Source organism: Watersipora subatra, chromosome 8 (assembly GCF_963576615.1).
Source record: "Watersipora subatra chromosome 8, tzWatSuba1.1, whole genome shotgun sequence".
NCBI classification, from domain to species: Eukaryota; Metazoa; Bryozoa; class Gymnolaemata; order Cheilostomatida; family Watersiporidae; genus Watersipora; species Watersipora subatra.
Genome location: NC_088715.1, coordinates 14,474,111 through 14,492,945, shown reverse-complemented (window position 1 = coordinate 14,492,945; position 18,835 = coordinate 14,474,111). Strand labels below are relative to the sequence as shown.

The window sequence follows — 18,835 nt, the reverse complement described above, 5'->3', positions numbered from 1 at the left end:
TCTAGCTGAAAGCAAAACAACAATGAGCGGAGTAATTGGAAATCACTTTTTAATGAGCTTACAATAAAAATGAAAACTATAGATTACTTTAATTTTGTTATTCAAGAAGTAAATGCTCAGAAAACAGATACTTTACTTTTTCCTAAAAAGCATTAGTTTGACTTTTTTAACTTTAAAAAGTGATCTTTTACTACAAAACTAAAAAAAAGGTCAAATATGGGTTTTAGGCAGTTATTGGCGCCAAAAGATTCTCGAATTTTAGAATTGAGTTGCTTGAGTTATAACCCATCTAGCCAAAGAATGCTTATTGTGTGATGATACGATAACATAGATTTTATAAAATTGAAATACCCACCAATAGAGACGTCAAGGCATTTGCCAAGTTAGCTAAATTTTATGAATGATATTTTTAAAGCTTGTCACTGATTGGATACTACGCAAGTAGAAAAAGCATTTGTTTATATTTCTAGTAATTTTTCCTTGGGAGCAGCTGTCGTCGGGTGGTTAGGGCACAGGCTATGACCGATAGGTAAGTGGTTCGAGCCACACAAGTACTAGTGGTGGTGTTAGAAAGGGTATCCGACCACAATTGCTCCTGTGCCAAGTCTGGTCGGGTCATCAGTGACTAAACCGGCTACCCGATCTGCGTCCCAGTGTGGATGAGGAGGTTGACTAGCGACCTTACAGGACTAAAAACAATACCTGTCAAAGGGAGAGGAGCTTCTTCGTGAGCCAACGGCAAGCTAGCGCTTCAATAAAAAACACCCAGCAGACGGCAAACAGCTGTTACAACCTGGCAAGAACAGTAATGGCTATAGAAAGTGGGGAAGAACCATGATCGCCTGCTATTTAGAGAAAGAAAGAGCAAGTTCATTCCTTGCTGCCAAAAAAAACAATTATATTCAGTAATGCTACGAGACGAATTAAATAAATAGTGTTAAAAAGTAAATATAAAGAGAAAATACCTTGATTACTGAAAAATGTCAAGTGATACCGAAAAAGCGTTCAATAATCTATATTACAGTGTTTCAATTCAGGTAGGTCAAGGTGAGAGCGGGGTGCATATCGCTGTGACCGTCTCGTAATACCCATCGCATCCGGTTGAAAATCTTTGTGACAGATGAAATCCAGGGAATTCAATCTCCCCAAAATCAAAGTCTTTCAATTCCTACAGCAAACAGAACTACAATATAGACTACTGAGATACATGAAGTTGTTATAAGCTGTCAATTGTCATGAATTTGTCAATTACATGACAGCATAGCTGCCGTAAGATAAATACCTAATTACGTCATGTGAGAAGATAATCCACCAGTTAATAACAATGCCCTACTACTCGTGATGAAATGTTCAATAAAACAGGAACAAGATTGTATCCAGTCATCTTATTATTATTAGAGGATTATTAAAAGGCCAATAAGTAGGTCAAACAGAGAATTATTGGGTATTCTATGAAACAAAGCTTGACAAACCACCCCTTTTGTAAGTAGTGCTTTAGAGGTAAAAAATTAAGTCGCATGTATTCATCTATTACTTTGAACTTTGACCAACTATTAGTAGCTAGTAAGACAAATTTCTTTCAATTTTGAATCAGATATCGCATATCGCAGATATATAGCAGCCCGCTAGTAAATTTGCATCACAAATTGCTTGTCTGCTTTCACTAGAAGAATACATTGCGAGTGAGTACATTGCGCCCATTGAGAGTAATTGTCCTTAATGAGTCTGAAGACAAATTCTTGCGTTTTTAATCCAGTGGATGTTGAGGAGGCTGGTTCTCAGGAAGCAGACGGAGTTTTGACTAAATATTTTTGAGATCTGGCGGAAGGCACAGAGCATGTGTGAAGTTGGGTAGAAACCGGCGACAAAATGTGGAAACGCATAGTGCTTATGTAGGTGTGTAAGTGCCAGACACCACCACCACACACCCACCGACCTCAATCATTGTTATCCTATTTTAGTCGTCCAATTATAATTTAGTTGCAAGAATAGTGTGCGAGTGACAGAAACGAAAAAAGCCAAAGGAGTGAAAAAATTAAGAAACCAGTAAGTGAGTAGCACAAGAGAACCTGTCTTCTAATTCCTTTCAGAAGCTATAGCAAAGCACCTACATGTATCAGCTGACTTTGTTTCTGATAAACCGTCAGCTATCAGAACCCCTTCCAAATCACCACTAATTATTTTCAGAATCTCTCTCCAAATAAAATTTTGTCAAATGGCTGCCAACCTTAAATATCTTTGAAGCGTCATATGTTCTACGCTGCTGAGTGCTGCCTTTCGTTTCCTTTCTGAATACAGAGTTGATGAGAGTCAAGTGTAACTTAACACTGTCCCTCTCAAAATCCTTGTTAAGCAGACTGGAGAGGTCAGAGGTCAGGTGAGCGACAGCCTGCTCCAGCCTGGAGGAGACCAAAGAGTGTTATTTCCAACAAAATATCTCCAAAATATGATACGTCCGATATACCTCCAAATATGATAAAGTACGGTCAATCTTTGACCTACAGTAATCTCTACATGATAATTTTTCAACATGAAAGGTAAAATTTCAAAGAATATTTTGTCTTCACATACAAAGTAATTTCAAAAAGATTTCTTAGAATATTACGTTTTAGAAATAAACTAAAAAGATAGATTATAATTCAAAGAAAGAAATAATAATACAAGTATCAATGACTAACCTATATCTAGTATAAATAAGAGTAAACTACTACACATATTTCTATCACTCTAGTACCAAACTTACAGAGAGTCAAACGTACATTTCTATCCACATGTCTCCAAAGTAACATAAAAAACCTGCTTACTGATTATAATTTATATGGTTTTTACATATAATTGACGAACTTAATTTTATGTATTTATTACTTTTATTATGTATTTTGTAATGCTACATGGTATCTCCTTGAAGTATTTAGCATTATTTTTGGGCTGTCAAACAAATTTGAACAAAGTACAGTTTACTCGCATAAGATTCCTTATACTAACAGTTTTGACATGTGAATGTTTGACTGCAACATAATTGACGTTTATGGAAATTTCCTACATTAGCCATTCACGTGAGTAAAATTTAGTGGCTGGCCATTAAATTTTTTAAAAACCAAAAAGCAAAAGATGTTCTAAAACGAGGAGTTATGACTCCTTGCTTATCATGAAAGTGAGGAACCATGAATCCTGATGAGCAACACGATAGTATTGCATGTAGCTCCTAGGTGGCTACCCATTTAGTAACCCCAGTAGCTAGTGAGAATCTAGCAAAATGATTGGTTAAGACATTTTATTTGAAACAACCAGAATTCATCAACCAGTGCATTGTCAGAATTCCTGGTATCCTGACAACCAATTACGAGTGGACTAATGAACAGAAATTATTCCTACAGCGCTTATCCCTGAAAGATTGGATCAGATGGCAAAAAAGTTACTTGACAGTTACGGAAACCTTTTAGACTTTTACTGCCTTGATCTGTAACTGGTATGTTTAGAAACTAATGTAATATGAAATGTAAAATTTGTGATTCAGCTTATTTAATGTTCAATAGAAAGTTTATTACAATAAACTACTAAGCTAACCAAAAAATACCAAGTGAAACAATGTCTAACTTAGTACGTTATAAAAATGATTAAAATTTATTTTAAACAATTATTCTGTGAAAAGCAGTATATAATTGTTAGTATTTGCTGTGTTCCTATCTAAATTACAGCTTCCCATTGACATACAAAGCATACTTTCTGTAAAGAAATTTTGATATATGACTGTGAAGAGTCCATCAGACATACTTTATGTTCGCTCTTTTCTCATCTATATTTGATGTCTATTCATAATCAAATTAAAACCTGAACTAATGGCTGGCCCAGTCATATCAATATGCTAGAACAAAGCTCAATGTAATTGTAATTTAATTAAATTGATATTTAATTTATTGAAATTACAATTGAATTTAATTGCATTGAAACTTAGCCATTTGTACATAAATCAGCTAAAAAAGTGTTGCTGATATAGACAATAAGTTAATAAATGTTATGATGTTCAGTAACAGGAATAATAATGAAATAATAATAATAATTATAAAAGGAATAACAAATCCCATCTTTAAAACATAGAAATGCTGTGAATAGTACAACAGGATAACTATGAAGGTTATTTACAAGATAGAAACGCATGCTAGCACCTGCATAGGCTGCCAGAATATACTGACCTATCAGAGCCGTCAGCAGATTTAACTGTAGCATAGAGGACATCCACTGCTGATGGATCATCATTCATGTAAGCCAAGCCTTGGAATCTCAGACGACTATTTCCAATAATGCTAGGAAACAATACAATGGCCCATTATCAATGAAGAAATAGGAAGGTAAGAGAGGCACTAAAGTAAGCATAAAAAGGCATAAAAATATATAAAATACCTAAAAATATACCATTCAATTAAATCAGAAGTGGTTCCTGCAAAGTTATAACTGGTTTAGAATAGTAGCACCACCAATTATCTACAACCTAAAGATACATCAGCAACTGAGTAAAGTTATATAATACTAACCGAATGCCCGGCATTGCACTGGTATTAAAAACAGCTTGAAAATAGTGGTAATGTAGTTGTAGCAACAGGTAATGTAGTTGCCTGCCACTTGCCATTAGCCTGGCACATTGCCAAAGATTAATTTGAGTGAGTTACTATCCGTATTGCTAAGATTACTAATAAGAGCTGTGAGAGCAAGCCTCAGTGACATTGCGTAACCCAGAGTGCTATGTGTATTTTAACTGACATAATGACTCATATCGCCTAATGAATCCATTGCATCTCTCGCAGCTTAATTGGTTAGGTTGTCATCTGGTGAATAGGAAGTTTCGAGATCAAATCCAGCATGAAGCGGATCTTTTATTCCTAGATTTTAATAGCTGGACAGACCGAACGACGACAGACTGAGATTTATATATAGTACATGTATATACCTTGTATATACAATATTTTCTAGTCTAGAGAACATAACTATAGTGTACATAACAAACTTATAGAATTAATAAATAACAGTATATATAAAATATGCTATATATAATACAGCTATAGTTCATATGGTATGTCTATTTACAGTATATATAATATATATAAACAACCTAGATTAAATAATTGTTTGAAGACTGAAACCTGGAAAGGGTGTCAGCTGTTGAATGCAGTAGAGAAGTTGCCATGTTGATCTCTGTATCATTGAGCAAAGTCATTGTACCAATAGTCAGATGTAATTTTGATGGGTTCTGGAACACATCTTCATCTATTCCTCCGCAGTTCTATAGACAACAGATCAAGTACACAATCACATCATAGAAGCGTACATAACAAGTAGCAGGTGGTTAGCAGTTACAGTGTAGGTAACAAATGGTTGACAGGAATGTAACAGGCGGTTGGTTGGCAGGTAGGTAACAGATGGTTGGCAGGTGCGTGGCAGGTGGTTAGCAGGTTGGTAACAGGTGGTTAGCAGGTCGGTAACTGATGGTTAGCAGGTAACAACTGGTTGGCAGGTAGGTAACAGATGGTTGGCAGGTGCGTGGCAGGTGGTTAGCAGGTTGGTAACAGGTGGTTAGCAGGTCGGTAACTGATGGTTAGCAGGTAACAACTGGTTGGCAGGTAGGTAACATATTGCTAGTAGGTAGGCAACTGGTGGATAGCAAATAGGTATCAGGTGAGTAGGCAGTAGGTTAAAACGGATTGTCCATACTGTGGGTAACAGGTTAAGAAAAGATGGGTAAATGACCAGAACAAGGATGAATAAAAAGTTTCTCACACAGAAATACTAAATGTAATTACATAAAACAGAGAAATAATAAAACAGTGTAGAAAAAATTTTTTATGTCTAAAACTGCAAAATTTCATAGCAAAGGCTTCTTTAGAATGACATACATGTTCCTAGGATGAACACGCTGGAGTTTTTGGACCAAAACCTAAGAGCACCACCTTATAAGTACTGTAAATCCTCGCATATAAGCAGACCATGTGAACCAAAAATTTTATTTAACAGTTTGGGGTGTGGCCTTTATTCGAAATCTAAAGATCATATCTGTAAACTTCTCTCTACATTCTGGGTTAAGGTACCTTTTAAAATGTGCAAATGCTAAAAATAATTTACTCAACGAAGGCACTAGAAAATATCTAGCAGCCTACTTCTACAGATGTAATGAGGTCATTACTCGCGGTCACTGTCATGCGACATCTCCAGCACTGGATTCTATTCGTCGGGTTGCTTTTCGTTGATGCAAAAACTGTGGTAGTTTCCAAAGCTACATTCACAATTTCAAATTTGAACACAGCATCATAGTTTACCTTTTCCGATGACATGTGTAACAAAATGTGCTTGCTGATTTGGCACTTGTGTACTGTACAGTAAACTGCTGAAGACATAACGCAGCCCCACCTCACAAAAGTGAGAACACTAAATGGTCAATTGCCACTTCGTCGGTCACCGCATATGTTGTCACCATGTGTGTTACAACAGAGGCATTCAACTTGACTAATGACACACTGGGCTACGTTAAATTGACAATATTAAATGAATGAAAAAATGGCTCAAAAATATGACTAGAAAAAAACCGCCTTCAAAGTTTGAGCTGCGGCCTATACGCGGTGGCGGCTTATACACGAAGAGTTATATGGATCAAGATACTATATACATGATCTTTCTCTCCGAAGACATAGGTCATCAAAGTTCTCTCCCACTTTCTAAAACCAAGACTTGTCTTCACAGGTTTCAACAGTTACATTACCATAGCCTTCTGTTGGATGTTTTTATTGAGACACCATCTCTAACTAGCCACCCAATTGCATGGAGAGGATCTCCTCCTCTCGTTATCATCCTTTGTTTTTAGTCGTAGATAAGGAGGGTAGCTAGCCACCCTCCTCAGCCACGCTGGAGCTCATCCTAGATGGGGCATCATCTACTACCTACCCAACTTGGTACTAAGACAATTGAGGCTGAATGCCCTTCCTAACACAAGCAATGGTCCTTATGTGACTCGTACCACTGACCTATTGATTATCAGCCAGCGTCCTAACCACTGAACCACGGCTGCGAAGCCAAAATATTAATTACTAAAGCTATATCTACCAATCGGAGTATCATAGAGCTACCACATCACACCAATCAGATTATCATAGAGCTAGCACATTTACAACTAGAAATAAAGAAATAAACAACCTGATGGACTGTGTTTCTCATGACTAGTAACTTACCAAGTCTATAACCTGCTCCTTGAACCGTGAGAAGCTATTAACAATGGCGGCAGAATTGGCTGGAATTGAGATGAAGTGAGTAAATCCTGACTTTTCTCTGCCCGATTCCGTTATGACCTCTATACGAGTGACGGCGGATGACACACCCCCAGCGTGTGAACCTTTTATCACTATATGACGAAACCATACGTAAGACTAACATATCAGAGATCATTTCTTCATAACAGAGATCATTATGTTAACAAAGTCAAGCATTGACATTTTTTATAAAAACTCAGTTGGCTAAGGTGATACAGTCATACCCCGACATGCTAGCAAAATTTTGAGCCATTTCCTGCTGAGATGCTAGAAATCTGACATTCGAGCACACGAGGTGGTTCACAATGGCCACTAAATGGCCAAGTATGTATGCAAGAGGCCATTTTCGAGAATAGCATCGCTCGGTCCTTCTTGTTGAATCAGTTGAAAAATTTTATTAAAAAGTTAAAAGCTAGTTAAAAGTCATAGTATAAGTCATAGTAAAAGTCATAGTAAAAGTCATAGTGAAAGTCATAGTGAAAGTCATAGTAAAAGTCATAGTAAAAGTCATAGTAAAAGTCATAGTGAAAGTCATAGTGAAAGTCATAGTAAAAGTCATAGTAAAAGTCATAGTAAAAGCCATGGTAAAAGTCATGGTAAAGGTCATAGTAAAAGTCATAGTAAAAGTCATAGTAAAAGTCATAGTAAAAGTCATAGTAAAAGCCATAGTAAAAGTCATAGTAAAAGTCATAGTAAAAGTCATAGTAAAAGTCATAGTAAAAGTCATAGTAAAGGTCATAGTAAAAGCCATAGTAAAAGTGAGGCAAAAAGCCCAAACTGGAAACAGATTACATAAAATTAAGACGGAAATTAAGGTCAAGTTCAAGATCAAGTTGAGAAAAAGATTAAAAGTTAACTTTGAATGTGTGTTTGGTAAGCTAAATTTGTTTAGATTAAACTCTAAGTGTATGCTATGTTACATAGGGTCACAAAAGGGGAGGTTGGGGGTTCTGTCTGGATTCCCATCACATGTGAGGGATTCATATAACAACAATAACTAATATTTGTAATTGACTCACCTAACAACTCGTGAGCAAGTGAACCAAAATGTTTAAAGTTATTCCACATGGAAACCGCTTTATATTTAAACAAACTTGTCTGTCTTGTGAGTGTTTTGCGTACCAAGATCAAGATACATGTCCCGCTTAAAATTTTTAGACATTCGACTGCTTTCATATTAACTGACACGGTATGAAGGCTTTTAAATTTTGTTGCAAAAGATACACATACATAGTTTCAGTGAAAGACTAGCTTTGTTATATAATGCGGCTGCTCAAAATTTTGCTATAATTTAGCTAACTATAGCAAAATGATAGTATATTTTAACTCTTTATATTGTAGTTGCAGCAGAATATACAGATTGTTAAAGAGCAATGCAAACTGTAACTCTATGAATGTGCAGATAGGAAGACTAATGAAGGAGCATAAAAGATGAGTATAAGGTGTGGATATAGATTCCACAAATCCAACTGTCGGTTTGGAGAAATGATATGATTCAAGCATGCCGTATGAGAAACTTGAGATACAAGCAAGCTTTCAAGCAAGTTTTAGCACTATCATACGAGCCATGTTTGAGACACGAGCACGTGATTCAGTTGCCAAGTATGCCAGATGTATTTTATGAGACCAGCATCACTCTGTATTTTTCAACTGCTCAGGTTATGCAGTGTTTTTTGTGCGCGATTTTCAGTGCAGAATTATGTGAATTAAATGTACTGTGCGTAGACCGAAAGTTTGCCAGTAAAATGAAAGATAATGCAAAGAAAAAGCAAATGATAACAATTGATATTAAACGGAAAATTATGGAAAAATATGCGAAATGTGTATGCGTGATTGAGCTAGCTCAGCAATATGACAGAAAGACATCCACAATTATCAAACAGAAGGATTATATTCAGGGCATTTAGTTCGCAAAAGGACTAACCATAGTTTCTAAATGGCGCAGCGATCTTCATGACGGCTGATGGAGAGACTGCTCAGGCATTGGATAAAAGATAAACAATTGGCCGATGACGGCGTAACTGAAACGATGCTATGTGAAAAGGCCGGTTCTATCTATCGCAACGATAAAAATAGACATTCGGACAAGTTGGCTAGTGGTCGTGCATTAACACTTTGTGATGACATCTGTGTTCGTCCTAATCGCAACATGTTGAAAGGGCGAAAAGGCAAACGTCCTTAGATAGGTTTATCTTAAAACGGCCGGCTAGTCGTGAGAGGGAAACAAAGGAAAAATTAGCTAACCAGTGAAAAACTTCAAACTATAAACGCCGAATAAACTTTAATTACGGTAAGTTAAAAATGAAAGTTTGCTTTTATGTTTGCTGCTAAGTTTGTCTTTTAAGACTTTGATAAAATCCAAATTTATCAAAGTCAACTGTTGTAATGAAAGATAACTTATATCTCCCTCTCTGGCAAATGCTAGCGTTAACTGCTATTGCATGTATTTAATTTTACATTTTAATTAATCACGTTTCCTTGCATTATTGTTTTATTTTTGAAAGCATGTGGTAAGTTAGGACAATAACCAACATGTTTTTTCTGTTACAATATCTTGTTTTGAGTGTTTTATTTGCATTTTTTAGAGTATGGAAACTAATCAGTATATATTTAATTGTTCTATATATAAATAAATTGCACCAACATGTGAGTAAATTGACATACGAGCTTAGTCTCGGAACGCATTAAGCTCGTAAGTCGAAGTATGACTGTAATTTGCAAATAAATACAATAATATTAGTAATCATCGGAAAATGAAAAAATGCCAAAAAAGAAAACAATGAGAAGCAAGAAATCAGGAATTATTAAGTGAGTTGAACAGACGTGTTTTAGAAGTTGGTAATCTAACAGTATTGCGAAGGAGTACATGAGCTAGGTCGGCTTGAGGTTAATGTGGTGTGATGGTGTAGAGGGGAAATTAGTGTAGTTGCTGTAAATATTGGAACTAAGAAAGATAACAAAGAAAAAGAAGAGCTGACAAGCCAAAGGAAAATTTCACAAGATAATAACGATGATGGCAAGGTATAATAACGATGATGATAATGTATAATAACGATGATGACAATGTATAATAATAATGATGATAATGTATAATAATGATGATGACAATGTATAATAACGACAATGATAATGTATAATAATGATGACAATGTATAATAATGATGATGACAATGTATAATAACGATGATAATGTATAATAACGATGATGACAATGTATAATAACGATGATAATGTATAATAACGATGATGACAATGTATAATAATGATGATGACAATGTATAATAACGATGATGACAATGTATAATAACGATGATGACAATGTATAATAATGATGATGACAATGTATAATAATGATGATGACAATGTATAATAACGATGACAATGTATAATAATGATGATGACAATGTATAATACCGATGATAATGTATAATAATGATGATGATAAGGCATAATAACGATGATGACAATGTATAATAACGATGATGACAATGTATAATAACGATGATGACAATGTATAATAATGATGATGACAATGTATAATAACGATGACAATGTATAATAATGATGATGACAATGTATAATACCGATGATAATGTATAATAATGATGATGATAAGGCATAATAACGATGATGACAATGTATAATAATAATAATAATGTATAATAATGACGACAATGTATAATAACGACAATGATAATGTATAATAACGATGATAATGTATAATAATGATGATGATAAGGCATAATAACGATGATGACAATGTATAATAATAATAATAATGTATAATAATGACGACAATGTATAATAACGACAATGATAATGTATAATAATGATGACAATGTATAATAATAATGATGACAATGTATAATAATGATGATGACAATGTATAATAATGATGATGACAATGTATAATAACGATGATAATGTATAATAATGATGATGATAATGCATAATAACGATGATGACAATGTATAATAATAATGATGATAATGTATAATAATGATGATGACAATGTATAATAACGACAATGATAATGTATAATAATGATGACAATGTATAATAACGATGATAATGTATAATAACGACAATGATAATGTATAATAACGATGATAATGTATAATAACGACAATGATAATGTATAATAATGATGACAATGTATAATAATGATGATGACAATGTATAATAATAATGATGACAATGTATAATAATGATGATGACAATGTATAATAATGATGACAATGTATAATAATGATGATGACAATGTATAATAACGACAATGATAATGTATAATAATGATGACAATGTATAATAATGATGATGACAATGTATAATAACGACAATGACAATGTATAATAATGATGATGACAATGTATAATAATGATGATGACAATGTATAATAACGATGATAATGTATAATAACGGTGATGACAATGTATAATAATGATGACAATGTATAATAACGATGATGACAATGTATAATAATGATGATGACAATGTATAATAATGATGATGACAATGTATAATAACGATGATGACAATGTATAATAACGATGATAATGTATAATAACGATGATGACAATGTATAATAACGATGATGACAATGTATAATAATGATGATGACAATGTATAATAATGATGATGACAATGTATAATAATGATGATGACAATGTATAATAACGATGATAATGTATAATAATGATGATGATAATGCATAATAACGATGATGACAATGTATAATAATAATGATGATAATGTATAATAATGATGATGACAATGTATAATAACGACAATGATAATGTATAATAATGATGACAATGTATAATAATGATGATGACAATGTATAATAATGATGATGACAATGTATAATAACGATGATAATGTATAATAACGACAATGATAATGTATAATAATGATGACAATGTATAATAATGATGACAATGTATAATAATGATGATGACAATGTATAATAATAATGATGACAATGTATAATAATGATGATGACAATGTATAATAACGACAATGATAATGTATAATAATGATGACAATGTATAATAATGATGACAATGTATAATAATGATGATGACAATGTATAATAACGATGATAATGTATAATAACGATGATAATGTATAATAACGATGATGACAATGTATAATAACGACAATGATAATGTATAATAATGATGACAATGTATAATAATAATGATGACAATGTATAATAATGATGATGATAATGTATAATAATGGTGATGATAATGTATAATAATGATGACAATGTATAATAACGATGATGACAATGTATAATAATGATGATGACAATGTATAATAATGATGATGATAATGTATAATAATGATGACAATGTATAATAACGACAATGATAATGTATAATAATGATGACAATGTATAATAATGATGATGACAATGTATAATAACGATGATGACAATGTATAATAACGATGATGACAATGTATAATAACGACAATGATAATGTATAATAATGATGACAATGTATAATAACGATGATAATGTATAATAATGATGATGACAATGTATAATAATAATGATGACAATGTATAATAACGACAATGATAATGTATAATAATAATGATGACAATGTATAATAACGACAATGATAATGTATAATAATGATGACAATGTATAATAATGATGATGACAATGTATAATAATGATGATGACAATGTATAATAATGATGATGACAATGTATAATAATGATGATGACAATGTATAATAATGATGATGACAATGTATAATAACGACAATGATAATGTATAATAATGATGACAATGTATAATAATGATGATGACAATGTATAATAACGATGATGACAATGTATAACAAAAATGTGACAATAAAGAAAATGGAGATATATTAGTAGCAATGAAAAATGCAAGAGACAGGGGTGACCAAATTTTAACCTATCAGAGATGATATAACCTGCACTAGTGATGGTATTACTAGTGCAAGGCCTCCTGACTAGGGACGCTCGTACCTCTCAGGGGTGCAAGCTGCTGTTTGTGGGTGCATAGAATGAATTTTCATCCCTTTTAGGCATCAAAAATAAATATCATAGCATATTTATTTTCTCAGAACCATCAATCCTGAGAATGATATGCGTATTTCACATTGCCACAAGGAACCGCATTTCGAACAGATAATAGCAGAGAAGGAGGAAAACAATCAAATATCAAAATGTGAGCTCTTTTTACATGTTGCTGCTGTGTGAAAACGTTAGATTTTTCTTAGAATGACCTTCTAATAACATATTGTTTTTATATATTCCGTATATGTCCATTTTTGATTATGTTTTGGAGCTGTTCAGCTTCATTCAAAACGAGGGAGTGTGAGATTACCCTCGTTAGTCATAGGGAGTCCGGCGATGAAAACTTACAGGGAAAAACGAATAGATAAGCGCTGTACTAGTGATTCATGACTTCCACACAGTAAGGAAATTACTAGAGGGTCTAAAAAGAAAGGTTGACGGAGAAAGAGTTAAGGCAGAAAAAACTTCAACCGAAAGGGAGGAGGCAGGAAAAGAGGCAAAGGGGTAAGAATACCATGCTGACAGACCAAGAAACCCAGTCAAGTTGAAAAGATGCGAAAAAAGCAGAATTATTAACCATACAAACCTATGGGACGCTCCTGTCCTCTTTGAGGAATCACTATTTTACATTTTGTTTCATACTCCAGCCTCTTTTTCGTCTCCCCCTTCTTTCCAATAACAAACCTATGACATATAACGTAGTTCTTCATTGAACAATACAATAATTACATTGAGAGCGGACAACTCCATATTGACCTTAATGAGTAACTTACAAAAAATTTTAGTAGATATTATCAGAAAGTATGGATATTTTTCCATCCTTTGCGATTATTTTTGGTACTTGAGGTGATCTGACAGCCAAGATGTTTCAAGATTGAAGTCGACAAAACTTGATTGCGGTTAAAACGCCTGTAAGAAAAACATGTGACACGATGACGTCACTAGTTGCGCCGCTACCTGTCTCTTTCGTTGTAGATATTGACTATTGCGATTCTAGTCGCAGCATATTGAGTCTCTATTCTGTCAGTTTCGTTGCCTTAGTGCAACTATAGACGTCATGTGATCGCACTTTCGGTTGAATCTGAGTGTTTTAAAGAAAGATTTCATTCAAAATACTGTCTCTCCAAACTGGTAGAAGTACAAAGGCAAAAACTACATTAAATTGAAACTTGATGTCTTAGCCTTAGATTAATATTATTTTGATTTGCATCACTTCAATAGTGAAAGTTCGCCTTTAATGAGGAAGCCTTTAAAAGAAACCATGTTTCCTTACCAAAAAGCTCTCTAACAAGCAAGCCCTAACAGACTGAAAATTTCAGCTATCAGAAACTGTCAATGAGGTAATGCAAATCTAAATTATGGTATTACATTACAGAGGTTATAATGATTACAGAATATTATAGCAGTCAATGCTGTTTATATTAATCACTAGCTATTAGCAGTCCCTTATTCACAAACCTGTAATATTTGCCAAAATATTCCAGAATCCAACAAAGAATTTATACTTACATACAAATATAATGCGCTTGCATTACAGTTGTAAGGATTATTGACAACTTATTGCATTGGTACTAACTACTACTAGGCACTAACCATTTAAGATTTGTCCCAATTTAAGGTACCGTAATGTTTGACTCAATGCCAGCTTATTGTGAGAGCATGACAGACGTTGGTATATTTTAGTAGCAACAGAATTTTCAGCGCCAACATCATCATAACTGTAAACGGCAAAAATTTAGGACTACTTTCAAACAATTAAATTACTGCAAACTGCATGGCTTACATCTTTAGAGTGGCATAAACTCAAAAAATCAATATTTTCTCCTCGCAAAATATTTAAACATGACTTTTAAAAATAATAAAACTTGGTTTGTTAAAAGATTGGCCGATTTCTAATACATTGAAGATGTAGTTGCGTCAAAAATGAAATTAGGACCCATAAAAGGCTAAAACATCAGCTACAATTTGATGCCATTTTTGTCTTTGTAGACCAACCCTGTCCAGAGATATATGCGTTTGAATGAGGCCCTCTTTTAAAAAGCTCACGTTCCAGCGGGTGCCTATTTCGTGACGTCACAAGCAAGGTATCTGAAACGAAACCACGAGCAATAAATATGAGGTCGATTCGTTAGCCAATCATGCGTGCGAAATTTTTATATAGGCCGTAATAAATGTTATCACTCGTAAAACACGTTGTCTGTGATCTCGAAGATTCTCATCGTTAGATAATTCATTCTCATCGTTACTGATTCAACGCGTTTCAACAATTACTAAGTTATACATAGTTTTAAAATGGCTTCAAGTTCGAGCGACCGCTACTCAGAGTTATCTGAGCAACTTTTAGTAAAAGATTAGAGTAGACAGCCTATCGCCAAAGCTGACAGGCGTCAGCAGCGTTTTGCTGCAGAAGAAGACAGAATGGAGGTAAATTAACTTAGAGTCTTCTATACTTTAGTAAATGTAATATTTTTTATAGTCATAAATACATATACTAATTAATAAAATGATAATTCTTTGCTAACTCCAATCATCGTTTCATAGCTTATCTGCCGTTTTACCTAGCTATAATATTTTTTTCGAATTTTCTTTGGTAAATTAGAGTCATGATTACAAATTATTTTCACTCGTAGGAAGTGGGTAAAATCGATTGATCATTGCAAATCTTTAATTTCCAGAACCAAAGCTTCGAATCGTTGGCTTGGTGTACTTGTGCCTTTATCAAATGTTTATTCGTTTTTAAAATTACACTCGCCATCTATTTAACTCCCAATTTGGAAGCTGTCAATAGATACGCTTTAGAATGACATATCTATGAATGACATATTTATTGCATTTACTTTGTTTACATTTACTTGTTTTACTGATTACAGAATGTTTATGTTGTCCCACCAGCCGAAGAAGCTTTGTCAGTGTGGAAACTGCCATAAAGGAGAAAGCGAGACTTGAATGCGTGTTGGATGATGTTTTGTTTGAGTTTGTTGCAGTAGATGAATTTGTCTTTTTGTATCAGCTAATACTATGTGAGTGGCCACGACTTGATGAATATTTTTAATAAAAGCTTTATGCCGAGATGAAAATATTTTTGCTTGTAAAAATTATATAATAAAATAATATTGTTGAAGATAATGCAAAACATGATTTGCAGAATATTGTAGTGAATCGGATATGGTATATGGGTGTCCGCAGAACTGGAGAATGTGAGTTCAAATCCAGTTTGCAGCAGACTTCTCATCCTTAAAACTCTATCCCTGTCTATATTCTTTTTAAAGAGGTGGCTTGCTTATTTCAATTATTTAGTATTCGGTAAGAATACTAGTAAGAAACTAGTACGTAGACAATAGGTAATAGGCGACATAATGTGGGCGGGGCTTATGGGAGGCTGTATATCGTTTATATGGGTAGCTGCAGAACTGTGCTGATACAAAGACCGCGTTCTACATAAAGTGACTTGACAGAATTACCGTAGACCGGTAGAATTGGTAGTCGGTACCCAAATGTTTACACAACATTTGGAGAAAGTGAGTAGAACAAATTTTCAATTTTCGTTATTTGAGGCCTTTTAAACATTCATAATAATGCATCTGTAGCAGGATTTAAAATTTTATTCTAGCCAACATGAGCAAATACAAAATAAGATATATGCCAATAGAGCCGCGTAAGACTAGACTTTTATCGCAAATAGCCGATGTGAATACGAGAGATAGAGACAGGTTGTCAAACGCGTGACATCATTTTCGGCGAGGCTGGGCACGTTTTTGTGGCCTGAGCGTTTTTACGGCGATCAGATTTTTTTGGTTTTAATCTTCAAATATCTTGGCAATGCGATCGCGTAACACAACAAACAACATATCAACTGATAGAGAAAAAAAATGCTTTCTTTTAAGATCAACTTAAATTTTGACGCAACTACATCTTTTTAATACGTCATATGCCCTGTAACCTTAGGGACAAAGAACAACAGTACTTAATTAGTTGGCAATCTGGGAACAAGACTTGGTAGAGGAGATTAAACTTGATAAAAAACAAGACTCAGTAGAGAACAAGACATGCGCAACGCTCGGCACAATAGATAAAAACCAACAGGAAAGCAATACTAAGTACAAAAACATAGACTCGCATGGGTCACCCAAACTACATGTAAGTAGAGATTTGAGACTCAGTAGAAAAACATCCACAATTCTATCAACACTAGAAAGTAGTGATATTTAGTCATCCTCAAAATGGTGAGTTGAAAACATCCAGAGGCAAAATTTTAATGGGTCTGTTAGTATGAATCGACTAATGGAAACAACTTTTTTAACTTGTTTATCAAGTATCTAGGATGTCTATCCTTTATGCAAACTTTCTTAACTTGGAAATTGTAATACTGTGAAAAGTTGAAGACACAGTTGAGCTCCAAACTCCAAGAGAAATAATCACTGATCATCCCAGACAATTTCTAAGCAGCACTGTGAGGAGGTAAAATTGTCAAATGGCCAACAGCATTTTTGGCTACTCTAAAGAAAACCATCTTGCCCCTCCTTAAGTGTGCCCCTCAAGCTATAGCTATTATTAGAATAGCTGTAGCTAGACAACACTGACGCAACATCACGGTGTACCGCCATTAGAAGCCTAGCGCTTATTAACTACCTTACTGGAATTTTCCATTGGCAAAGTGCCAGGCTAATAGCAAGTGGTAGGCAACTCTCATCACTTCTCATTGTTTATAAGCTGATTTTAATACCCGGGCAATGCTGGGAGGCACAGCTAGTATTATTATATTAAAGATATATTTATATTTTTGTTCTCACTTGAAAAGAGCTGAAGGGATGTCAAGAGATGCAGAAAAGCGACCATCTTTCTCCGTCACACGTGGGTCTACGTCTTCAACCTTTTTATCTGCAACTAAAGAAGCGAAGACTTTAAATCGATGTCACTAATTGAGTTCTGTCAATTTTCAATGATGCCGTTTGTGTCAAATGTGCAAAAATGTGCTTCACGAGTTGTGTCAACTTTGAAACAATGCCACAAGTTTAGTTGCATCAATGCCACTCCTTGAGCTGTGTCAACTATTCAGTGACATCACTAGTTGTGTCGTGTTAGCATTGCGATGTCACTTCTCATGTCAAGTGCAAAATACATGTACTTACCATATTGCTCGTCTTCTTCAAAATCAGTGTAAGATGATGTGTTATATGGCTCATTATTGGAGTCTCCGGGATTTACTCTGTAGCAGAATTTACCCAAAAAGACCATTGGCGGTTTCATCACATCCATACTTGGTAGATATAGTTATGGAATTCGCTGCAAGCATTTCTATGAGTTATCTAATGACATTTCAGCCAATTTCACAACTGACAACTGTTTTAACACTTTTTAAACTTACATGACCAAAACCTTATTATTAAACTACCTAAAAGGTAGGACTTCATATGTTTGTGCAAACACAAATCAGGTCAAACTTGCGGAAAGATTCGCGCCTCTAAAAATACTTATAGCTACAT

The 18,835-nt window shown here is 34.1% G+C and overlaps 1 protein-coding gene across 1 annotated transcript; it reads right to left on the bottom strand.

Annotated features, from left to right (window-relative positions):
• Positions 1-290: 290 nt before the first annotated feature.
• On the bottom strand, positions 291-18,635 carry LOC137401648 (activating signal cointegrator 1 complex subunit 1-like). Its single transcript, XM_068088098.1, has 8 exons — positions 18,482-18,635; positions 18,143-18,236; positions 13,939-14,036; positions 7,215-7,384; positions 5,139-5,278; positions 4,194-4,304; positions 2,228-2,399; positions 291-1,168 (listed from the first exon to the last, which is right to left on the bottom strand). The coding sequence occupies exons 1-8, from the start codon at positions 18,606-18,608 to the stop codon at positions 1,043-1,045; spliced, it is 1,038 nt and encodes a 345-aa protein (XP_067944199.1). The 5' UTR covers positions 18,609-18,635; the 3' UTR covers positions 291-1,042.
• Between the last annotated feature and the right edge of the window lie 200 nt (positions 18,636-18,835).